The 27,130-nt window shown below is 36.2% G+C and overlaps 1 protein-coding gene across 5 annotated transcripts in view; it reads left to right on the plus strand.

Annotated features, from left to right (window-relative positions):
• The window catches only part of LOC101893749 (protein sprint), a 452,096-nt gene that overhangs the window by 344,928 nt on the left and 80,038 nt on the right, over positions 1-27,130 (plus strand). For all 5 annotated transcript variants that reach the window (XM_059122991.1, XM_059122992.1, XM_059122994.1 and 2 more), the window contains one exon: positions 3,381-3,894. In XM_059122991.1, the coding sequence (XP_058978974.1) occupies positions 3,381-3,894 (514 nt within the window). The remainder of the gene's footprint in view (positions 1-3,380; positions 3,895-27,130) is intronic.

Below are 27,130 nucleotides of genomic sequence, written 5' to 3' on the forward strand. Positions count from 1 at the left end.
GGAAACAAAGACAACAAAAACTTCTTTGCATTGTTTGTAGTTTTCAATTTTGCCAAATAGAGAAATAAAGAATCCTACCTAATGCGATGCTGATGCTATGACTGCATTCTGCTTGCAATGCTCTTTGAAAATTTGTTTTCAAAGCAAAACTGATTTGAATGGAAAAAGTTTTCATTGACAAATTTCCTATGGGAAAAGTTTTTGTTTTTCGCTGTTTGTGCATCCTTCTGGGTGTTTTTCTTTTATTTTCTTGAAAGTCAAAAATGATTATGTTGTTATAGACATTATAGAAATATGCAAAATTGCTTTAAAATACTTTAAATTAATGTTTCTTAATAAACCAACAAAATATGTTTATAATATACAGTGTGAGATAAAAAAAACGGCAACAAAGTCAAACGCCATAATTTTTACATTTTTTTTTAATTTTATTGAACAAAAGCAAATCATATCGGAAACAGCATCAAATTTTATAATAAGTTTAGTTTAGTTCGAATTGGTCACCTTTGGCACGAATTGTGGACTTCAAACGGAAATGAAATCGTCACATACTGCGCGAATGATGCTCTGCAGTATTTTGCCACATTCCCGGCGAAGCGCTTGCTTGAGGTGATCGACGCTTTAGTATTTTTTGTGCCAAACTTGCTTTCCAAAATACTCCAGACACAATAGTCCAACGGATTGGTATCCGGAGATTTTTGGTGGCCATTGTGCCCTGAAAATGAAGCGAGGAATCACATTTTGTAACCATTCTTGGGTGGCGCGTGCTGAGGGCGATGGTGCTGAGTCCTGTTGGAATGTCCAAGGTCTGAGGCCAAAATGTTTGCGTGCCCAAGGCTTTAATGTTCGGCATTTATTCTGATGCCGGCAGTTATGGCGGCCCACATTTCGCCGGCGCTTGAGTTCTGGGGGCCAAGCGAAGGTGCACATTTTCAGCTGATCTCTTTGGCAAGTTAACACGATCATTTTGTTTGTTTACAAACTGCCGGACAACGGAGAAAACCAAATTCGGCAGTTCACCATTTTCGGCCAAGCGAAGCAACTCTTTAGCTATTTTGAATCTATTTTCCTTCTGTTGCGGTGTAAGTTCTTACTCTTTTTGGAATACCGAGCAATATTCCATTTGGCAACTATTGAAAAATATATTTGCCGAATGGCATATTGGGATATGTTCAGCTCACGAGCCATTTTTCGGTCACTGCGACACGAGTTTCGATCAAGTCGCTCCGTTACTTTTCGAACCTATTCTGCTGATGTTGGTGTTTTCTTCCGTCCACTTGCTTGACGTCTGGCTACGCTATCAGTATTACGGTACGAGCGATGGTACGAGACACAAAAGATTTATTCACTTTTAAATACTGGAGTGCTCTAGCGATAGCCACTTGTGGTTTTCCAGCCAAATATAAAGAAATCACACTATCACGCTTGAATTCCATCGCGAATAACATTTTTTTCTGGAAAATTCTCATCAAAATGCTTTTGTACGCTTTTAAACAATATAACGATCTGTCACTGGAATAATTTTAACAGTTGTCGTACGAGTGGCTTGGAATAGACAGCAGTCTGAAGTTGTTTGCAGTTTTTTTATGTCACCCTGTACATATGGGAGCTACATCCAAATCTGAACCAACAATTTGTCAGAAGTATTTCTAGGCTGTATCTGATATCAAATATAATTGTTGTGGAGTGCATATTACGAATGTGGGGGATTTTAACACCAAATCGAATGAAACATATATATGGGAGCTACAACTATATCGGAACCTATTTTTATTAAATTTGATGTACTTACTGCTAGACTGAATTCGGTTGCATTTGCCAAAATTAAGGTCATTTGGACTGATATTGGCCATTCGGTGCACAATTAACCCGAAATCGGTTGAAGATATATATGAGAGCTATATCTAAATTTAAACCGATTATCATTAATTTCTATAGGGTTCGTCCTTGGGTCACACAAATATTGTTTTGAAAATTCCATCTCAATCGGATAAAAAATGCGACCTGCATTTTGTTCACAAAAATACATGGACAGACGAATGGACTGACTGATGGAATGACATGCATAAATCGACTCAGAAAGTGATTTTATCCGGATTCTCAAGAGTAACTATGAGTCCTTCTCCATGTCACAAACAAATGCACAAAGACATAGTACCCTTAACACTATGTGGTCTAGGGTATAAAAAGTATAACATTTCAATATATCACCTACTGCTATGATACGGCCACCTGTATTATTGTACAATTGTAACAGATTAATTTGACAGACTCGAAAATATTCAAACAGGCATTACCTTCAAGCTATGCTATGGTTGTAACGCGGACATGTCTTGTTAAATATCTACCATTTCTATAGATACCGCCAACAATCTCGAAAATTTGTTCGCAATCGATTTTGACGATATCTCTACTTCAAATACATCATAGAACTCAGAGGGGCTTATTGGTCGGTATGCACCTTTGTGTAGGGTTTCTCTGACGGAGGTCCGTTATTTTAATATAGCTGGTACCCATAGTCTCACGTAGTATCCCCACATATAAGGTACTTACGAATATGGTCAAAAATACCATGCTCCTCGTTTGGAGGTTAGCTAAACTTACTTTATTCTTCTAATTAGCCGCAATTTCACAGTAAAATTTTTTCACCGAAAAAATCTACAGCTTTAACCCGATATAAATTATAATTTCTAGTATCAATGTTGCTCAATCCATTTGTAAATGTTATTGTTTACAAAACCGATAACTGTAGAAAAATATTTACAAACAAATATTCAAAGTAATCAAAAAGCAAACATAATAAAATTTCTAAAAAAAATATGAAAAGCAAATAAAGAATCGAAATCAAATTGTGAATCATTGCAAACACATGTATATGCATTACTAATAATTGCCACTTATTTGATATCGAAAAAATATTTAAAAAATCCGAATAAAAAAGTTTATTGCCACTTCAAATCGGCAGAAAAAAAGGCCAACAAAATAAAAACAATTCATTGCACACTTTCATTCTTAAATGCATGCCAAGCAACAAGACCCGCATTCAACAACTTGCCAACAAGTTGTTCAATTGGACTTCCAACAAAGTTGTGTCGATAATGTGCTTTTATTTTTTAACCATTTTTTTTTTGTTGGTATTTATTGGTGCAATAAACTTGGCTTAATTAACATAAAACATGCAAACTTCAAACTCCTTTCAGGCAAATGAAAACACACACGCACACGGTTTGTTCAAACGAAGGAGTTCAAACTTGGTCATAGAACAGCAACAACAACCAAGCCAACTCTGAAATTTACATTCAACATACCATGCCTTAGCAGACAAAATTTAATTAACTCGAAATTAATTTCCCCAATCTTTTTTTGTTGGTTATTTGCAGATCTTCCGATTCCACATTGGCTTCAGCAGCAACAACAACAACCACCCATCACCAACAGCAACAGCAGGGCTTAAATGCAACAGCCGGACAAAACAATCAATTAAAATCGAACGCAACAAATACTGCATCGACAACAACGTCCGCTACAAATAACAACAATAACAACAACACAAGCAGTAGCGGCCTTAGCAGCCATCAACGTCTACCATTTTGTGGTTTAGATTCCATTAAAGGAAGTGACAATAATGGTGGAGATGGCTCGCTTGGTGGTGGTGGAGGTGGTGTTACTGCCACTGGTGGCACGACTGCAGGCGGCAAAACCAATTTAAGTTTTGATCTGAATCTACAAAACGGCAACCCATCATCGGGACACAACATCATGTCGCACGACAACGCCTCGGAACAGTTTCATTCACTCGATGCCACCGATAGCTGCGGCGATGGCCAGTTTGAAGATGACATGCAAGCGTTGCTGCCAAAATGTTCTCGGCTATCTAGAGATGAACTAAGTCAGGTAAGCTGAGTGATTGTGATGGATAACTTTTTTTCGATTTTCGGTTTTCAATTTTATTGAATATTGGGAGTTTGAATTGAATAGAAGGGGGAATAAATGAGTGTCAAAATCGTCGTAAATACATGTGCAACAGTTTTCACGGTTTATATGATCACAAAATAGCATCATAAACCCTTATTTTTAACATATTACTTATCACAGGACGTAAGCACTTACCAAATTTCCACCGAGAGCCAAAAATAGGTAAAAAAGCAATAACACAACAGGGTGAGATAAAAAACTGCAACAAAGTTAAACGCCATATTTACTATTTTTTAAAATTCTATTGAATGAAAGCAAAAAATGTCGGAAATAGCATCAAATTTTAGAATGAGTTTAGATTTGTTCGAATTGGTCACTTTTGGCACTAATTATATCCTTCAAACGGCCAATGAAACCGTCACACGCTGCCGGAATGTTGCTATGTGATATTTTGGCCCATTCCCGGCGAAGCGCTTGCTTGAGGTGATCGACACTTTTTATTTTTTAGTGCCCAAATTGCTTTCCGAAGTTCTCCAGACACAATAGTCTAACGGATTGGTATCTGGAGATTTTGGTGGCCATTGAGCGCTAAAAATGAAGCGAGGGACCTCATTTGTAACCATTCTTGGGTGGCGCGTGCTGAGGGCGATGGTGCTGAGTCCTTTTGCGTGCTCAAGGCTTCCATACTGACCTCTTTGGCACCTCTTTGGCACGAATCTTTTCATCTCATCGGAGAAAACCACTTTCGGTCTAGCGAAGCAACTCTTTAGCACTTTTCAGTCTATTTTCTTTCCGTTGCGGTGTAAGTTCTTGCTTCTTTTCGAACTTCAATGGCTTTACCCCGAGCTCATTTTTCAATATTTGCCGAATGGAATATTGCGATATTTTCCGCTCGCAAGCCATTTTTTTGGCCACTGCGACGCGGGTTTCGATCAAGTCGCTCTTTACTTTTCGAACCATTACGCTACCAAAATTACGGTAACGAGGGATGGTACGAGACACAATTCTCATTTAAATGCTGGAGTGCTCTAACGATAGCCACGTATGGTTTTCCAGCCAAATATAAAGAAATCACACTATCACGCTTGAATTCCATCACGTATAACTATTTTTCTGGAAATTCTCACCAAAATGCTTTGGTACGCTTGTAAACAATATAATGAGCTGTCACTGGAATAATTTTCAGAGTGACGCTTTCAAAAAATTTCAAAGGACTAATATTCTCCGATCACCCATCAACAATGTTGCTCTTTGTAGTATATTGTTACCCTTTAAATTTTCAAATACCCTTCCCTTAATTTCGAAATATCCCGCTTTATCCTTCAAATTATATATTAAACGAGTAAAAAAACATTAAGTTCGGCCGGGCCAAACTTTTAATACCCTTCACCTTAGGTTAAAGGAAACATTAGAGCCCATTATGACCCACATATACCAATTTTTGGACATATTCATGGGCAAATGTGCCAAAATCCATCAAAATACCGAATATCGGCAGGTACCGTTATATGGGAGCTATACCAAATCGTGGGCCTAAACATGCAATGTTTCGCCAAAGGAGCTAGAACCCATTATGACCTACAAATACCAATTTTCAGGCAAATCCGTGAAAAAATGTGGCAAAAATCATCAAAATACCGAATATCGGGAGGTGCCGTTCTGTTCTTATTACAACATTCGTATCCCTTAGGTTTTTTGGAAGACGAGAGGGAGACTTACTTCTTTATATTTTATCCAAAATAACTGAAACTGAACTGAACATTGTTTTTTGTATCTTAAAGTTACCCCTTTAAAACGTTGTAATAAATCCAACAATTACACAATAAGATTTAAGGATGTTTCTCTGATAAATCACAATTTTATTTATACATAGATTTTTTTTTATTTATTTATTTTTTTCAAAAACTTATTCTCATATTCTAATTGCTTTTTCACTGAAAACAGAAATCAATAAAATTACACCCTTGAGCCTTGTTTCCGTATTTTTCTCTCCTTTCCCCACTCTCCTCCTCTCCTGATGGAAATCCTTTTTTTTCTGTTTTATACGCCTCAAGGCAAATAAATTAGACGGTTTTCAAAATTCAAACACATTCACAAATCCAAACCCGGCAGACATCTTTTTGTTTCATTCCTTTCTCATTTCTTTATTTGTTTTCTTGTCTGCTTCCCCCCCATTCTTTTTTGTTTGGTTCGTTGGGAATATTCCGACATTTACACTGTGTTTTTGTGTTATTTACACTGGCTTATGAGTAATTTCACAAAACAAACAGCCGTGGCATGAAGTCTATCTTTAAGAGTTATTTATTCGCAAAAGATTCACCTTCCAAATGATGCCTTCCACCCCACCTTCGGCCAGAGCAACAGTAGCGGCATTATCAACATCAGGTGAGGAAAAACAATAATGGAATGGGTTGTCTGTCTACCTGCAAATACTTTGACTTATGGCTGTTTTGAGTTATTTGCATAAATAAGGACATTGTATCCTTGTTTTATATGTTCTCGCAAAATGACATAAATTTTATTTCAATGCAAAGGATTTTTCTGTGGGCTTTAAACGGCAAGAGCTGTTGCGGAAATCTTTAAAGAGGAATGTTTGTATTTTTATTTCCGTTTCAATGTAAGGTGTTTTTGGTGTTGTGAAATGATATGTTTGCGCTGAATGATGGACTCCTGATGCTGCATATGTATTTTATGATTTTTTATGATGTGCGAAGTTTGTATTGCTTTAAATACTCACTACTCTCTCTATAAAATACATGATTTGTTGGAAATTTTGTAATTTTATGTTAGAGTTACCGAAGGAAAGGAAACGATGTTTCCAGTTCTCCCACTAGATTTTATATTGGCAGAAATGTTGATATTTGAAAAGTTTGACAAGATTCGAACAGGAATTTCAAAATATTTTAGAGTAATCCATCACGATGCTGACCTTTTGTGAAGGAGTTTCCGGAAGAAGTGGAACGATATATGCAATATTTTATCTCAATTAGGTCTTGGGAGCAGAGCACAGATTTCCTCGTTCTCATTAGCGACCGGAATTTGTGAGATTTTTATATAATGTTTACTCTTTACTCTTTTGTTTTGTGTGAGAGCGTTTCCGAGTCACTCCTGTTTGAAAAATTAGAGTGGGAGCCGAATCGCTCGAATTAGAGTGAGAGTTTACTCTATGAGTAAAATCGAGTGAATGTTGCTGTACTCTGTAGAAGAGGAAGGAAGATGGGGGTATTACCGTGTACAAAAAATACACATACATAGACATACAACAACGATATGATAAAAAAATATACAAGTGCTCGGGAATAGTAGAATCTGCTCGAATTTTTCTTCCACTCTACAATGAACAAAGCAAGCTCGGCCTTATTCGAGCGAAACCGAAAAATAAAGTTTTGCTCGTTTTCTTTTTCCCACTTCCAGGAGTTCGACTTGGAGCAAGTTTAACTTTTTCCTCGAATTTTACCATGTTTTTTCGGAGGTCCGCTTGGAAGTATTAAATTCTCGAAGTTATTCTTAAGTGTACCATACGACAAGGTCATGGTTAACAATTCCAGTCAGAAATTAAAACGCAACTCTTAATCAGCTCCAAACAAATCAAGATTCAAACATTAAAATGCATTTTTCTCTAAACATGACATATACTCGCTTTCGACATGAGGCTGAGGGTATAATTACTGTTTTGATGTCCTTTGTCAAAAACGATATAGATATTTTTGCTCATGTAGGTCCAAGTTTTCATATAGGCGTACCTCCCAATACTCATATGACGGTACCTCCTAATATTCGGTATTGTGATGGTTTTAGCGATATCATTAACCGGAATTGTTTCAAATTTCGTATTTGAAGTTCGTAATATTTACTACAGCCTATGAGAAAAAATCGCGTATGCAGGTCCACGTTTTCGTATAGCCCCCATATAACGGTACCTCCCAATATTCGGTATTCTGTTGATTTTTGCGACATTTTTACCAGAATTATTTCAAATTTTGTATTTAAAGTTCGTAATGGGTAACAAAAACGAATACAACATCTAACGATACCTCCCGATATTCGATATTTTTATGATTTTTGCGGTATTAATCACCAGAATAGTTTCAAATTTCATAATTGAAGTTGGTAATGGTTACTATAGCCTCTGCCAAAAAAATTCCTTATACGTCTTTCGTATGGCCACCATATAAGGAGTCTCATTTGAGAGGTATTTTTCTCCTTTTTTTTTTTTTTTTTTTTGAAAAATTTCATGTTCCTTCAAAATGGTGGAGAGAGTAAGAAGTCCGGCCCGGCCGAATTCAGCTTTTTTTACTTGTTTCTGATCATATGAGTAGGCTTTCACTTAAAAATTCAATTACTATACTACTACTATTAGCTTATATCCCGGTTTCTAATGAAAAGATTTGGTAAAGCCTGTTGCTTTCCAATAGCTTCTAATTTTTCAATTAAATTTTAATTTATTTTAAATTTTCTTATTGTAACTTGATAGTCATAGATGGAAATTAGAGTTTTAGTTGTGTTTTTTCTGTTAGGAAATAGCTAGGAAAAAACATTATGAATGCAAAGATATAAAGAAAACCAATAGAGTTCATGTTATGCTTTTAAAGTCCATTTTATCTCCTTATAATAAATTGTTGCCAGTAGGACCAAATCTTATATCCCCAAGGGTGCATATGCATTCATATACTCCTTGCATAAATCTAAAAACCATTGACCATTACACAGCGGCATTGAAATCCTTCCATTACCAGCTTAAAATTTCCCATCAAATTGAGTTCCATCTTCCGAGCAACGAAATCAATTAAAAAGAATTCATTAAAAATTTGGCCACAAAAATGTGTCTACATTTTATTGAAAGCCAATAAAAGCAAATCACAGACACATCACATCACAGATACATTCATCACATCAGCCATAACGACAACACAACACCCCCTCTTGTGATGGCGCTCAAAGGCCTATGGTCGGTCGCCTTGTGTTTTGGCAAAGAGGATTTGACTCGGCTTTGAAGATGAAAATATATTCAGGACCAAAGAAGCGCTGTGAAATCTGCTACTTACGCACATGTTGCAAATGGGGAAATTACACACATATCATGATGTCACACAGAAACGAATACAACATCGTTTTAAGAAGGCATACAAATAAAAACGTACACAAATAGCACAGCTATCACAGATGCTTGTGTGTGTGTGAGTTTACTTTATGCATTAAGACCAAATGACAACAGACACAAACAAGTGGGTAATAATACCATCAAATAAAGAATTGTAGCGGTAGAAGTTCAACGAAACAGACAAACACGACGTTAGGCAGACACTGGAAGGCAGACGTTGCGAAAAGGACGAAAAACTGATGGAGGGGGAAATATCTTCACCACAAAAGCGTAGCACTCTCAGACGTAACATAAAACGCAAATAACAAAACCTCAAGGGATGCACTTAAAGCATATAAATGTCACAAATACGCACGCATTCATGCACACGAATGTGATACACTTGTGTGTATTTGGTGGGAGTGCGGAAGGGCGGGAGAGGATTCATGTTGGGCGGGGGGCAAGAAGAAGTAAAGAAGTACAACTACTTTAAACTATCATTCAATAAATGTTTAAGTCATCAGGAGGCGCAGAAAGATTATAATTCCTAACAAATCATATCGGAAGTAGTCCTTACATTTATGGAAATATTTAAACCTTTGGAGAGAGTATTAGCATTTTTAGAAACCCATAGTCGACTATTATACTATATCTTGATGAAGAGCTTTAATCGTGAGATCCTATAAAGTATGCGTAAATATTCTTAATTAGGCCCATATTTTTTCATATTAAGTCAGTTCAAAGATCCTGATATCATACCACTAATCTTTAAATTAAGATTATATTCTCTTATTTTTTGATCAATTTTCCCTCAGAATTTTTCCTAGCTAACGCCTGAAATTGACATAAAATTTCATTTTGGCGGAATTTGCCAAAAGAAGAAATTTTCTTCACAAAACTTTACTATAAACCTAAGATTAAACCATATATCCCAAACCACAAAGGGCCACAATTTCCATATTTACAGGGTGAGATAAAAAATTGCAACCAACTTCTGACTGCTATCATTTCTAAGCCTCTCGTCCGACAGCTAGTAAAATTATTCCAGTGACAGCTCATTGTATTGTTTACAAACGTGTAAAAGCATTTTTGGTGAGAATTTTCCAGAAAAAAAGTTATTCGTTATGGAATTCAAGCGTGAAAGTGTGATTTCTTTATATTTGGCTGAAAAACCACAAGTGGCTATCGTTAGAGCACTCCAGCATTTAAATGTGAATAAATCTTTTGTGTCCCGTACCATCGCTCGTTACCGTAATACTGGTAGCGTAGCCCGACGTCAAGGAAGTGGTCGGAGGAAAACAGCAACATCAACAGAAATGGTTCGAAAAGTAATGAAGCGATTAGATCGAAACCCATGTCGCAGTGGCCGAAAAATGGTTCGTGAGCTGAACATATCGCAATATTCCATTCGACAAATATTGAAAAGAAATGAGTTTGGGGTAAAGCCATTGAAATTCCAAAAGGTGCAAGAACTTACACCACAACAGAAGGAAAATAGACTCAAAAGAGCTAAAGAGTTGCTTCGCTTGGCCGAAAGTGCTGAGCTGCCGAATTTGATCTGATGAGAAAACCTGTATTATCCTGCAGTTTGTAAACAAACAAAATGATCGTGTTTACGAATATTATCGCAAAAATATTCTGGTGGGTGTATTATAGCCTTGGGAACGCAAACAGAAGTAGTATCTCTAGTTCCACTATTTGAGAAACTTTCGGTCAGGCTATTTTCACCGAATTTGTAATTTCGGTCCTCTACATATTTCAGTCCTCAGCTAAGTCTAACCCACACACATAACGGTACAAGGACGTGGATAGGAGGACTGGGATCCGGGTCACCCGAAATGGTTATTTTTTGACAATTTCCTAATTTGTTATAACAAATTATTTTATTGCATTGCTGAAAATTCCACACGCAAATTAAATTTTTACCACCCATTAAATATAATGAACAAAATCACCACAATTTGTTAAATCTTTGCACCAAAAAAAATCTGATACCTTTTGTAATGGAGCATAATGAAACAATACCGAAAATTAAGTCATAAATACGACAAGAAGTGTTCTCTTTTTCCCTTCCAAACCGCTGGCCAACAAAATGATTCGGATTCTTTATTATCCCCCAAGCAAGAATGAATAATATCCGCTTTTGATTCTTCGCTCCTAAAAGTATGCAGCATGAAAATCAAATTTAAAGTAATTTTCACTGCATAAAATAAATCAAAACGGAAGGAAAAACTGTACATATAACGAATGTAACGAACCCAAAAAGAATAAAAAACAATGATATATAAATATATGTATGTTTTTATGTATGTAGATATGTATATATTTGTGGAATATAAACCAAAAACAGAAATTATTGGAATACACTGCCAGGAGACATTGTGGGATTTTCTTTAAGGGTTTCAGAAATGTTGGCTACCATTTCATTGTCATGAATGTCTTTCCTCTGGAGTTATTTGTAGATTTCTTTTTCTCTCTTTCTTTTTCGACTTTTTTATATTTCACAGCAATTTGGCTGCTGTTGTCTCTGAGCCAAGGCTGCACCATTTTTTTGTTGCAGTGCCTTTCATTGCAAATGCATTGGACCATCCTCGTCGTCATCATCAACAAGTCTGGCTGGCTGACATTGACTATTTTGTTTGCAATTGCATTTTTTCTCTCTCTACCTCGTCTCTTAAGCCTGTTGACATACAATGATGTGACAATCAAACAGAAATGATATATTTTCCCAGTATCGTTTACAATCAAAAACAAAAAAAAAAAAGAAATGATTTGCATTTCTTTTGTTTTTCCTTTTGTTTTAATTTTTTGGCTATCCTTGAAATATATTGAAAATATGTATTATCTTTTTATATGAATGGGAAAATTGTTTTCTTTCCTTCGGGGGAGATTGTGTATTACAATCAGAGAAATTAAATGAATGTTATTCAAAACAATTAATAGCTGATGTTCTATAAAAAAGACATGAAATATTTATTTCAGATATCATTTATTATTATTTATATATTTCTTACACTGATTATTCATTTCAAAAATAATTATGGCAGATAACCCATAATTATATCATAATAATTCTTCGTCGTATTCTATTGTGATTTTGTATTAAAATCAATCAAACGCTCCGAATAACCCATTAAAAGGCAATATTAAAAAACTATCTAAAATATGGGCTATTCTTCAAAAATACAGATAAACCTATTTCTCCCATTACTGAGAAACATCGGCACAGAGTATACGTGTCCGACTATCAAACGGAAGCTCATGAGCTCAAGACTCAGATTCGGCTAACGAAGAAAAATAGTTAAAAAAAACCAATGAGTTGTTTTAAATGAAAAACTTTAAAAAATATCGTTACATTTGTAAGAAAGACGTAGTGTAATTGTTGCGTTCAATACCGGACAGAGTAAACAAGAGAATTATAGTACAAAAAGAACATTTATTCTTAAACTAAAATAAAAATAAATAAAATAACTTATTATTTGGTCAATATACCTTCGACACGACTGCTGAAAATTGTTTAGCAACTCTCTTCATTCAGTAACGGATTGCTTGCTGGGTAGTAAAGCTGGTAATAAATTCGGTTTAGCTCTTGTTATTTAAAAAAATTGTCATTCCATTTCCATCCCTAAAATCGTACTAAACCCTTCATCGTAACAAAATTGGCGGTGGATAACTGAGCGACTCCTGAAATTTCACTCTAAACAACATTAAAAACTACAAAGTATATGCAGGGTGAGATAAAAAAAAAACAAAGTAAAACGCTATGATTTATACATTTTTTTAAATTTTATTGAATGAAAGCGAAAACTGTCGGAAATGGCACAAATTATGGCCTTCAAACGGCCAATGACGCTACCCGAACGTTTGCTTGAGGTGATCGACACTTTGGTATTTTTTAGTGCAAACCTTGCTTTCCAATATACTCCAGACACAATAGGTCCAACGGATTGGTATCCGGAGATATTTGGTGACCATTGTGCGCTGAAAATAAAGCGAGGAACCTCATTTTTTCACCATTCTTGGGTGGCGCGTGCTGAGTGTGTTGATGCTGAGTCCTGTTGGAATGTCAAAGGTCTGCGGCCAAAATGTTTGCGTGCTCAAGGCTTTAATACACCTTCCAGAATATTTTCGCTACAATATTCGGCATTTATTCTGATGCCACGCTCGATTAATACGAGCGGAGAGCGACCATCGGCTGTTATGGCGGCCCACACCATCACCATGGCCGGCACTTGAGTTCTGGTGGCCAACCGAAGGTGCACATTTTCAGCTGACCTCTTTGGCAAGCACACACGATGTTTGTTCACAAACGGCTGGACAACGAATGTTTTCTCATCGGAGAAAACCAAATTCGGAAGCTCAACACTTTCGGTCAAGCGAAGCAACCCTTTTGCTCTTTTGAGTCTATTTTGATTCTGTTGCGGTGAAAGTTCTTGTACTTTTTGGAATTTCAATGGTTTTACCCCGAGGTCATTTTTCAATATTTTCCGAATGAAATATTTCGATATATGCAGCTCACGAGCAATTTTTTGGGCACTGCGACGCTGGCTTCGATCAAGTCGCTTCTTTACTTTTCGAACCATTTCTGCTGATGTTGCTGTTTTCTTTTGTCCACTTCCTTGACGTCGGGCTGCGCTACCAGTATCACGGTAACGAGCGATGGTACGAGATTCAAAAGATTTATTCACATTTAAGTGCTGGAGTGCTCTAACTATAGCCACTTATGGTTTTCCAGCCAAATATAAAGAAATCACACCATCATGCTTGAATTCCATCACGAATAACTTTTTTTCTAGAAAAAAATGCCAAAATGCTTTTGTACGCTTGTAAACAATATAATGAGCTGCTGAAAATGATAGCAGTCTGAAGTTGGTTGCAGTTTTTTCATCTCACCCTGTTAATCCAACATGATTAGACATTGAGTACGACCTCAATAGATGAACAAGGTTTCTCTTAAGTTTTTTCATATCCTAGGGAAATTGTTGCCCGAGAGTTTTTGAGGCATAGACATAAAAATTTTCACAAAATATGAAGTAAAATATGGACTATGAGCAATATGCATATATTATATACATGGGATGGAATATCCGATATAGGCCAAATTTGGTCGGGATTATATTTACATTAGATATTGGTCAGAGGTTAACATAAAAAATGTTGCCCCACTGCTTCTCGTACCTCCTAGGATGAGATTAATTTTGAATAGTTTAAACTCTCGTAAAATGTAAAGCAGTTTCCGATCTTCTTCAAACTTCGCAAATTCAAGTAGATTGCAATAGATATCGCATCAATATGTGATTTGTCGTTCGATAGTTTTAATTGTCTTAATTTTTCATTTCCTTTTGTCTCGTCAAACTTAGCACATTGCAATATTTGTATTACGATTAGGTCTAATGGAAAGTTGCTATATGTACTCCAAATTGTTATGGTACGTGTCCCAAAGAGTGTATGCGTAAATAAGTGGTGAATACTGGGGGTATACATCTCTCGGAATATCGACAGATACTTTCTAACTTGAAACCATTTAGCATTTTATATTCGGAAATTTTTCTTAATATTGTCAATGTTTTTGAGTTGAACTGGAGTAGTATTTTTGAGCGAATTGTTACCTGTGTATTTTCTAACACCTTAATTAATAGCGTTAATATTTAAATTATTCCAAAATGTGGAACACTTTTATAAGAATTTATTTTCTTCATCAACATACTTTCTTTCAAACTTCGATTGCAAAAAGGTTGCACTTTGTGTCGTATACTCGATGTTTAGCAATGTTACTTATACGCCCCCATTTTTTTAATGCGATCCATCTCATACCCGCATAATGAACATTGAGCATACCACTACTCAACGCACACATTAACGCAATTTCATAAACTACAACGAATAAAGGCGTAAAAATCTGATGACAGCAATATTAGTACAAAAACATAAACAATTCACTGTAATCGTTTCGGGACACGCATACTCAATCAGACCAACCACTCTGCCACCAAGTAGTTTGTGGAATTTCTTCTTGCATTTGCTACGGGCGTTGCCACGCAGACAGACAGCCAACCACATCATGTTGTGTGTGTGATGTTGTTTTGTGTTACAGATATTTTAATTAAATATGCATAATAGTGCAGTATGACACACATGTTTGTCTGTCTCTCGATTGCCACAACTGTCTGCTTCGCTCTGTACTCGGTATCACATTCATTTGTGTCACCTAATTTGCCTTGTTTATGAAAATTTTCTATTCACACACAAAGTCAGTCAGCCAGCCAGCAAATGATACCAAAAACACAATCTGCAAATCATTCTCACTCACTCAATTGTTTTTCACACTCCCAGTTGAGGTCCTTTAATCTGTCTCTCGCACTGCTCTGCATTGTTCTCCTCTAGTCGCAGTGCTGTTTCTTTTGTGGGTGTGAAGTATTTATGTGTAATTTACAAAGTATTTTTCCTATTTGCATAACTAATTACGGTACCAAATTGATTTGTCAATTTGTGTGTGTGTGCGTGCAGAGGATGTTGGTGTGTGTGTGTGCATATAGCTGTGCAATTGTTTTAGCTTTGCGTGTGTAGTAGGTTCTATTGCGTGTCTTTATTGTCTGTAATATCTTGGTGTTAACATTTCTCTCATTCCCCGCACAGCCAGCCTAACTATGATGAATGTTGTACGTGATTGGGAAATTACAACATCATGTCATTCATGCCAACTAAACGTGTTCAATAGGGTGAGAGGGCTTTAATTGAAATGCCAACATTTGTTGGGTCTGAGTTGAAAAGCGGGATTTGTTGATTCTTTCACTGGAAATTTGCTCAACGGAAATCAATGGCGGCTATGACCATGAAATGTTAAAGGACATGGACATTTCATTATTCACGGATTTTCTTTTTCGAGTTTCGTGCCTTCATTATTTTTAATAATGATGGTCATTTGTTGTTTGTTATTAATGATGATGCAAACGCAAACGTTAGGCAAATAGTAGAAATTTTGGAATTTGTAGAGATGGTACACGATGAGTAAATATTTACAAATTCATTTTAGGTTACTAATTCGGATATTATTCAAGATCCGGTAATATATTTTTTGGCTTTGGCAGTAAAATTGACTTTTTCTATAACATGTTATTTGAAGTATAAATAAGTTTAAAGGTCGCTGTGTGCTGCCGGGCTGAATGTTAATTTTTTATAGAATATAGGGCGGTATCTTTATAACGGGTATATACCAAACAGTGGATCAACCCGAAAGGATCTTCAAACCCCTAATATGGGGAAATTTTCAATTATAGTCATTTCCAAAAAAAGTGTGGTCAAACCGCTCGAAATAATTGAATTGAAATATCATTATATGGCTATATGAAGACGTAAGCCGATTTCTATGTTTGCATGATTCTAAATACCAAGTTATGATGACCTTGGGTTGTATATAGGCCAGTATCAAAATATGGATCAATGTTTATTTTTTTATGAAAGCCCTTCTGTTAGAAAAATATTGCAAACATCACTACCTAAAAGTCAAACTATATTGTCCTGACTGCAGAAAAAACGTACAAAATTTTGTGCAAAATCTTAAGTTCCAATCTCAAATCTTCAACCTTCATTACAACATACACTCCGGCTGAGGGACATTGCCACCACGAGTTAGAAATTTAATCTGATCAAGAATACTTTTACTTTCTTGGGTCTAAATAGAATATTTTCTCCATTTTGAACTCAGGATAAACTGCAAGTCTCATCAGGCGTGAAGATGAACAGTATAGATTCACTCCATCAAGTACCTCCCCCACAAAGGGTCAAAATTTTGAGCTTATACAACTCTTACAAAATGTGATGTAAGAGTCCGATTATCTTCGAATTTCACTCATCCCAATAATTTTATTAACCCAAGGTCTGGAGTTAAGATGGAATATATCAGTCAACTCCTTCTGGTATCTCCCCCACAAAATGTCGAAATTTTCAAAAAAAAAAAAAAAAAAATATGATCCGATGATGATCCGATTTTGTTCCAACTTTGCAAATCCAAATATTTGCATCAGTGCTAAGCCAGGTGCGAAAATGGACAGTATCGGTCCACTCCAACTCCCCCACAAAGGGTCAAAGCTTTAAATAATTACAACTCTTATAAAATGTGATGTAAGGGTCCGATTGTCTTCAAATTTCACACATCCCAATAATTTTATTAACCCAAGGTCTAGTGTTAAGATGGTACCTCTGGTACTTTCCCAAAATAGGTCAAAATTTTGAATATCCATGAAGCTCATAAAGCGCGAAATAAACATCCGATTCCATTTAGACTTGGCACATCTGAATATTCCTATCAACACAGGATCTGTTTTTAAAACGGTATAGATCGGACAAAGGGTCAAAGTTTGGAATAACCAAAACGTTTATAAAATCCGAAATAAGCATCAGTTTCTCTTTATATTTCACATATTCTACTAACACAAGATCTGTTGTGTAGATGGGATATATCGGTCCTCTCCTTCTGGTACCTCCCCGCACAAGTGGTCCATGAAGCTCATAAAACACGAAATAAACATCCGATTCCATACAGACTTGGCACATCTCAATATTTCCATCAACACAAGATCTGTTATAAACATGGTAGAGATCGGACCATATCTTCTGGTATGGGGGGAATAGGGTTCAAAATTTTGAAAATTAAAACGCTCAAAGAAAGAGAAATAGGTATCCAACTCTCTTAAAATTTCACACGTACAAACATTTTTGCTAACACAAGGTCTGTTGTGAAGATGATATATATCTGTGAGTCCCCTTCTGGTACCTCACACACAAAGGGTCACAAGTTACCAGCCAGAAACCTGAAATATGGAATTTATTAGAATTTATTAGGTTATAAATGTCAGATATTCTTTTAATTTTGCCCATATCAGTATTTTTATCTGTATTAGATGGAGTGTAAAAATGAAATACTTCGGTCCACTATATCTGGTAGCTTACGCACATTTCAACATTTTCTAAAAATTATCACATATTTCATAGAAAATGAAGGAAGTAGTCGATATAGTCCATATCTGACACGTCGCAATATTTACATTACATTTATTTAAGTTCAATATTGCCACATTCCTTCGGAACCTACTCCATATACGGTCAATCGTTTGAATAATAATAACAGAATTCGAAATATATAAAATTAATCGAACATTACCTGAGGGTATACAACTTTCGGAAAAATCGACTGATATTTTAAAATTGTTTCCAAGTAATAATAATCCGAAAATTCCCAAAAATGTGGAAGGGTCGGGGTGAACTTTTCCCCTTCTATTTAGTTTACTTTGCGGTGTAAAATTTCCAAACGCCGAAACACATGTCTTCTATCTTTAGCTTTACTTTCATAATTTCATAACCTTTAGAACTTTTCCTGTAATTATTGAAAAAAAAATTGAATTTTGTCAAGGATTCTATCGGATCTTTAATGATTATTTTAAAGAATTACAGAGCAATGAAAATTTTACAATATTCCGTACGCTATTGTGTAGGAGTATCTATTCACGAAATATGTAAAAAATCACACATCGACATTTTTTCTTGACTAATAACTGTTCTTAAGTAAAGCCTCTCCCGCTCTTTTCCATACTCTCAACCAGCAACTGAGCAAAGAATAATTTACCAAGTCGATGAGACATTCACTATATTAGAAAAAAAAGGTATCCATAATTTTCTTTAGACTCCATCAAGGGTTCATTTTACCCAAAAATGCTTATCAAGTCATTGTCCTCGAGTATTTGAAAGTCACAAAACACTTAATTGTGGTATGGGCCAGTATGACTTTTCAATAGGGTGTTTAGGACGAAAAAGAGTGTTCGGTTTCCTGTTGCCGCAAATCAAAAGCAACAATCCCTTTTTGTGTTGCAGCAAGGACAATTTTCAAAGGATTTTGGCTTTACTCAGACATATGGCCACAAGTTTGCCTATTCTTCACATTTCTATTAGTTTCATCCAATCTCCTCCCTAACCCCACACATTTTGGTGTGTGCTTATATTTGTTGTGGTTTATGTTTTAGTTTCCGGTTATTTTGGTTTGCTAATTCTCCACTACAACTACAACAACTCGTCTACGACCGAGAACATTTTTTTGTTCGTTCGACTGTCACTGACATGGACAAGGTTTTCTTTAGCAAAGCCCCATTTCCGCCTTGTCTTGATTTGTATGGCAGTCCTTTCATACACCTATCGTATATGTAGCTGTCTGTGTATTTAGTTAATGTTGCCAAAGTAAACATTGTCTCTGATCCTGTGACAGTATATACCGCCCCCTCTCTTGGCCAACATTATCTCGTTTTTTTCGTCCAGCTCTTATGCTGTTGTCATCAAAGCCTTTCTAGCTATTAAAGCTAATGTTGTGCATATTGATTTTGTTGCTTTCTTCAGAGATTTGCATAAAAATTCTAATGTTCCTCGATAGACACAAAAACACTCACACACACACATTGGAGATTGTCAAAGGATACAAAAAATGTTTCCTTTCACTTGAGTTTTTCTGGTTACAAGCTGTCTTTTGTTTTATGCAAATCTAAAATGTTTATTTGCATTTACATTTCAAATAATAGTTTTTACTATTTGCAAAGAGATGTTTGCAAAAGGAACTTTTGGAATGGGGGAGATATGTGTACGAAAAAGACAGGGGTTTAAAGACATTTTCCTAATCAAAGTTGTTGTGTCGAAAAATTCCAGCATTTTGACTTCAAAATGGGTCCAAAGTAATAGATTTGATTTAAAAATATAGGAAATATTTTTTAATTGAATGAAAATAATAATAATTATCGTTTATATATGACCATAAATCGCACACTCGATATCTTCTAAGAGCTTGTCATGACTTCACGTAGCGAGAAAAAGGAACTGCAGAACAGTTTCACATCACTGGGAGAAGTAGGGACTCATGTGTGTTTTTGGTTCAATAACATTCACCCTTGCTGAATTTATGAACAGGTTCAAACTTACTCTCTTTCTCAGACACGTGCCTCTTCAGGTCGAGCACTTCCCACTGTTAGCACTATCCATAATGGCCATAATCGAAATAACGGTTTAAGAACCTATATGTCTTCGGGTTAAATTTTTGCTGAAATACTCAAGCGAGTTTCACTCTTTACTCAAATTCGAGCGCTAGCATAACTTGGAGTAAAAAAACAATCAAGATAACTCCACTTTTCCATGCCACTCGAATAAGAGCAAGTAGAGTTTTCGAAATCAAGCCGAGTTCTCTCCTAATCTCTCCACACTCCTTGGCGAGTACTCTCCTGATTTTGTTATGCCGTTGTATTTGCCACTCGAATAAGAGCGAGTAGAGTTTTTCCGTTTTGGAGTGAGATTAAAATCCGCTCGAAATCGAGCCGAGTTCTCCCCTAATCACTCCTGTCTCCTTGGTAAGTACTCTCCTAATTGTTGTTTTACCGTTGTATTTGTGCGTATGTTGAGGAACAAGTTGAGGAACATTATCGCCAATCTGTGCCACAAATTTTACCAGTCTCTGCTTCTGTCACTTTTGTCTTCTTGGCTAATGAACACAAGCATTTTGACTTTCACTCTTCAAAAAGGAGTAAGTCGAGAGCGCTCTCATATAAATCAAAGGAGTGGAGAGTATATTTCTTGTAAGACCCCCAATTTCTTCGAGCACTCCTGCTACCGAATATGTTTCACTCGCGAGTAAAATCAAGCAAATCTGAGATCTGATATTAATATCAAACCCAAGTTGATTTTGTATTCATCTCCATACAATAATAAATAAAAACCCCTACAAGTCCACAAGTCAATATCGAAGTTTTTCCCCGTTTGTTCGGACTTTATTTTCATAGCGATACAATCTTCAGACTTTAATTTCGTCTATAAATATGTTCCTTAATTTTTCAATTCCAATTCAGATTAGTTCGTCGAATTTGTATGTCTTAATGCAGAAACTGAAGTTTCATCTACCAATACAAGCATTAATTATTAGCTTCATTAAAATGTGAGGTTACTTTTATTTCAGTCATCTTCTTTGTCAATTTGCCATTGCGGAATATTGACCCCACGATTCTTTTATAGCCGGCATTAATCGACTGCCACTAAAGAGTTTAATAACCAGTTTATGACCCGGTTGATATGTTATTGGAAATTCAAATATATGTTAGGATTTTAACGAAGCAGAACTGAGGCAAATAATACAGTCAATGCTAACGAAGAACAAAAAGAAGAGGAACTTGCAAACAACAGATGCTGCCAATGGCTTGATAAACCGAACCTGTTAGGTCAACAACTTGCACTTGCAACGAAGTTTGAGGATTATTTTGCAATTCTGTTCAGTCTAAAGATGTTTTATCTCTACCTCTCTCTCTCTCTCTCTCTATTTGCAACTCCATGGTTTGGTTAAAAAAAGGAAAGCTTAAAAAACAGGCAGACACTTTTATCGTTTACAGTTGTTTTTGTTATTGAATATTCATAAATAATGTTAAAGTTCATAAACTCCAAACCTGCAGCAGCATTGCAACCGGCTACTAACCAGCCTGCCTGCCAGACATGAACTTCAAACGCACAAGGATACCGGTAGCAAAAAATCAATACAGCTTCATTCAACAGCTGTTGAGTTTGGGAGACAATCATACACATATTGCGACAATCTTCTCTGTGTAGGTCTGCGTTGCATAGGCTTCCTCGCCAGCCCCACCCCCTTCCGATTCTTTGCTGTAAATTATTTGCATTTGTTGTTGTTGTCACTGTCGAACATAAATCGTTTACGAGAAAACAATTAAAAACAGTTGTTTATTGTTTTATGTTTGGAAATGAATAAAGTTTAGCAGTTTTCTCCCGGTCCGTCTGTCTGTCGGTCTGTCTCACAGTTACAGCAGTGAACTGCCTGACAAGATTTTACATAAATCAAAAGGAAAGTTTTTAATCAAGACATCCGTTTTTGATTCCTTCCGCTGCAGAAAATTTACAAATTTTGGGAGTTGAGAATTTTTGTCATTAAAATATAAACAGCATAATGACTTCCTCCTGTTCTGAATAGAAAATTATTATGGATTTGAAGATGGGGGTGTTGTGAATGTGAATTAAATTTAATGTTAAATATAACTACATGATTTGATAAAAGAAAAAGGAAGGATGATACTTTTTTGGTTGGGGATAACCAGACCTCCACAAAAATAACTCGCGGTCGAGTGAAGTGTGAAACTCGCTCAAAGTCGAACGGGAGCACATCTAGAAGTAGAAAACACAAAACAAGATAACTCTCCTTTTCCGGTTTCGCTCGAATAAAGCCGAACATACTTTACTCGTTTTAGAGAGGGGGCGAAATTCGTTCGAAAACGAGCACTCTTTTCGTTTCTGTTATACCATTGTTCTGTTTTAGATATTTTTCGAACCACAGCAGCAAACGCGTTGAAAATCGTTGTCCCAAAGGTGTAACAACAAACATGTAAGAGTGTTGTTGGCTTTGTTCAAAAATCCACCGGCCTGTTGTTCTTTCTTTTCTTTGATGTAACGGTCATTCTACTCTGCGAAAGATCACTGTAATTTTTTCAAAGAGGATTGGCTCGGGAGCTCTCAAATTACTCAAAAAGAAATTGAAGACTGAACTCAGTATAAAGCTCCCACTCTTCGAGCAAATCCTCATGCGAGATTCCCTCCCGAGTGAAAACGTGCAAACCTGTTGTCTGGCAAGAACTAATATGTATGCAAAAATCGAAAGAAAATACTACAAGAAATAAAAACAGACAAAAAAATCGATCGCAGCCTTTTATTATTGATCATAAATGGAAGGACAATATATAGACCGATATTGTATATTTCAGCACCTTTTCTATGATTGATTGACAAATCTATATCTATATATACAGGGTGAAATAAAAAAACTACAACAGAGTCAAACGCAATTTTTCATGTTGTATTGAACGAAAGCAAAAAATGTCGGAAATTGCATCAAATTTTAGAATATGTTTAGTTTTGTTCGAATTAGTCACTTTTAGCAGGAATTATGGCCTTCAAACGGCCAATAAAACCGTCACATGCTGCCCGAATATAACTCTGCGGTATTTTGATCCGTTCCCGGGGAAGCGCTTGCTTGAGGTGATCGACACTTTGGTATTTTAGTGCTTTTCAAAATACTCCAAACACAATAATCCAACGGATTGGTATCCAAGGATTTTGGTGGTCATTGTGCGCTGGAAATGAAGCGAGAAACCTCATTTGGTAACCATTCTTGGGTGGCGAATGCTGAGTGCGATGGTGCTGAGTCCAGTTGGAATGTCCAAGGTCTGCGGCCAAAATGTTTGCGTGCTCAAGGCTTTAATACACCCTCCAGAATATTTTCGCGATAATATTCAGCTTTTATTCTGAGGCCACGGTCGATTAATACGCGATACGTGGAGAGCGACCATCGGCTGTTACACACAATCACAATGACCGGCGCTTGAGTTCTGGTGGCCAACCGAAGGTGCACATTTTCAGCTGACCTCTTTGCCAGGTAAACACGATAATTTCGTTTGTTTACAAACCGTTGGACAGCGAATGTTTTCTCATCGGAGAAAGCCAAATTCGGCAGTTCACCCCCTTCGGCCAAGCGAAGCAACTCTTTAGCTCTTTTGAGTCTGTTTCTTTCTGTTGCGGTGTAAGTTCTTGCACTTTTTGGAATTTCAATGGCTCATTTTTTCATATTTGCCGAATGAAATATTGCGATATGTTCAGCTCATGAACCATTTTTCGGCCACTGCGACGGGGTTTCGTTGCTGTTTTCTTCCGTCCACTTCCTTGACGTCGGTCTACGCTACCAGTATCATGGTAACGAACGATGGTACGAGAAACAAAAGAGTTATTCACATTTAAATGCTGGAGTATTCTAACGATAGCCACTTGTGGTTTTCCAGCCAAATATAAAGAAATCACACTATCACGCTTAAATTCCAGCACGAATAACTTTTTTCCCAGAAAATTCTCAGCGAAATGTTTTTGTACGCTTGTAAACAATATAATGAGCTATCACTGGAATAATTTTAACAGCTGTCGGACGAGTGGCTTAAAATTGACAATAGTCTGAAGTTGGTTGCAGTTTTGAAGAGTGACAGACTGGCTGATTCATGAACGCCTAGGCTTGATTTTTTTTTTTTTTTTTTTTTTTTTGAAAATTCGAACAACAAGTGTTCATTCACTCTGTTGGTCAGAAGGATAGATCTAAAATTCTCAAATTTGGATTGAGTGTCACTGTATATACAAAAGAAATTTTGTAATTTCGAACTAAAGGTTTACTAAACGTACTAAAAAGCGCTAAATTTCGTACCATTTTCTATTAGTATAAGACTTTTTTAGTTATTTTTAGGACGGAAACCCTAGATTTAGAAAGATTTAAAGGCATATTTTGAAGATTTCCTAGTAAGAAAGGCGAATAATATTTTTAAGGATTACCTGGCAAAAATCGTGGACGTTGTAAGAACAGATTTTAAGATCATGATATGTGGATATTTTTATTTGTGTGTATTTTGTTATATCTAGCCTGTTAAGTCGAAATATTTTCGAAAGCCAAATTTGACCGAATAAAAATCGGTAGCTTGATGAGCTGATTAGTTAGTTTTGACATGGATTGTCATTTCATTTAGAAGTTACTACTAGTTTTCCGTTTCTTAACTTTCTAGGTAAAAAAGTTTTCAGAGAGAGAGCGAGTTTACATTTCTCTCCTATCCTAATTTTACTCTTAAGAAGTTACGATCACCGACAAGACAAAAAGTAAATCAATTAAAGATTTTAAACGACGAGAAGATCTATCAAAATATATGCACATTTTTTCCTTTTTTATCAAAATTCAAACCTCATTACTGGCATAGCAGATATAGTTGCGTTTTAAAGTCAAAAATCTAATATATATTTTTATTTATTCTCCTATTTCTGCACTCTTTAATTTTTAGAAGTCATTGACTTTCTCATTCACGCTGCCACATTATAATCTGCCTGCACCAGAGACAAAACAACCGAATAGTTGCTTCAACAATTTACTGCATAAAACTGTTGGGGGATATTCCAGCGCCTCTATCTATCTGCTGAAAGTCTCCTATGGCGATAATGTCACGTTGCATATCTCCAAGAATTGTGGTCATTCATTTGCTGGCCGTTTTATTGCCATTTGGCGCAGCAGTCCAACAAAGCAATGCCACCAAAGAATACAAAAAAAGAAGAAGCGCACGCTAAAAACCACTGGTGGGGCACCGGCCAGCCAACATCTCGTGCCACACTTTATAATGATACACTTTGCCTTGTTATTTCGTCTGTCCCTCCCCATTGTAACTGTGGTCATTTGTGGTTTTCAAATTATGGAATAGAACACACACAGAAGTTTTTTTTTTTTTTTTGTTGATTTCGATTTGGTATGACTTTTTTCGTTCTGCTTCTTGCTGCTGCTAGACTGCTGGCCAACTGGTTTGGTTGAGGCCTCATCATACCATTTGTATGTGGTTTTCTAGAACATTTGCCATTTCAATGTCTACGACAGAGAATCACTACAATGAACATGACAAAATCAGTTGCGGTTGTGTGTGTGTGTCTGTAAATGTTCGAAGACATATGTAACATATGTGAACTGCTGCAGTCTCATGGGTGTTCACCGGCAATGGGAAACCTGCAACGAGTCAATGGGCCAAAATACCGTCAAATGTGGATAGGAATTCAATACTTTCTCTAAAATTCTTCTACCAATGTTTATAAAAACAAATTGGTATCGTCAATAATTTTCCATACTTCCAGTTGGGTAGGCAAAATAGGGGGTTTTCCAATTGTGGGAGACTTCCCAAAACAAATATTTTCAATAAACTTTTGCATGACTCAATAGGTTTTTTACCAATTTTTCGTAGATATCATCCATGGCCTTATAAGAGCACATCCAGGTGAAAACTTTCGTAGCTATCCACTTTCTTGGCAAATTGTTAGCTTGCGCCACATATTGGCCATACCAGCTCTCACGCCTTTCTCTGCAACATAAGTATCGGGATTTTAGTTCGATTTTTTTCGGCGCACTGCGTTATTTGTAGCTATTAAAATATTCACGACTACAAGGTGTTGTTACGTGTTTATCAATGGGAAATTTGTAAAACCGCTACATTGGAGAACATAAAAGATGGAATATTAGCGAAAAGGGAATCGAAATAATGCCAGATGGATGTGTTGAAATATAGCCTTAGAATTCATGGCACAGTGTAATGTTTTGTCATTGTTATTTCAAATTGATTCTGAGTAAATATTTCTACGTAGAGAAACAGGAATAAGTAATTTCAAATATATTTTAAGAGGACACTGTGATTTTCAAAGGAATTCGACGACAAGCCTGAAGAACAAAATGCAGATCAATTGATCTATTTTCTCTATTTTGAGTAATCTTTTGTTGTTGTTATAGCAGCTATATTTGTCTTGACTGTCCCTCTCATTAGATTCTGGTTTAAATATTCAGAAATACGCCATCCATTGCTGGATATAACGACAGATCATCAGATGTAAATTGGGTAGAGTTGCCAGAGCACTGGATAGGTTGAGCGTTTTAGCCGGGCCTTTGGAGGACGAAAGATGGTCCTAACAATATTTTCTTAAGATCATTAAATCTGTTCTGATCTTTTTTCCGATTTTTTGAATATCGACCCTTGATGAAGGAGATACCAGCAGAAGTGCTCTGACATATACCGTTTGCACTCTGCGTCTACTGATGTCAGAAATGTAAACAGTAAATTTTTACAAATTTCTCCCTTTGTGGGGGAGATACTGGAAGGACTGAGACGCGTTGTCTAGTTAGGTATTCCCAAAGATTTATATGAAATTTATATTTTTGAACTTTTGAACAATTTTTAAACTCGATTTAAGTTTCATAAAAAATAAAAACGGAGTATCAGGCATTGCCTTTTTTAGGTTGGAAATTGAGGCAGAAAAGATATAGAGAATTTTTTTGGGAATAGATTTTGGGTCTAGTGAGTACCCTAAATGTCAAGTTGCAAGGAAAACAGTTTGACATTGTTGGGGAATCCTTCAAAATAGGAAAATCGGGAGGCACTCTTATATGAGAACTTTACCTAAACATGGACCAGGAAACCCTTTTTCAACTCCATTTATCCTAGCAAACTATCTTATCAACTATTTTACCAAATTTCAGAGCTCTACATAAAATAATGTGGACTCTAA

The sequence above is a fragment of the Musca domestica genome, unplaced genomic scaffold (genome assembly GCF_030504385.1).
Source record: "Musca domestica strain aabys unplaced genomic scaffold, Musca_domestica.polishedcontigs.V.1.1 22, whole genome shotgun sequence".
Taxonomy (NCBI): Eukaryota; Metazoa; Arthropoda; class Insecta; order Diptera; family Muscidae; genus Musca; species Musca domestica.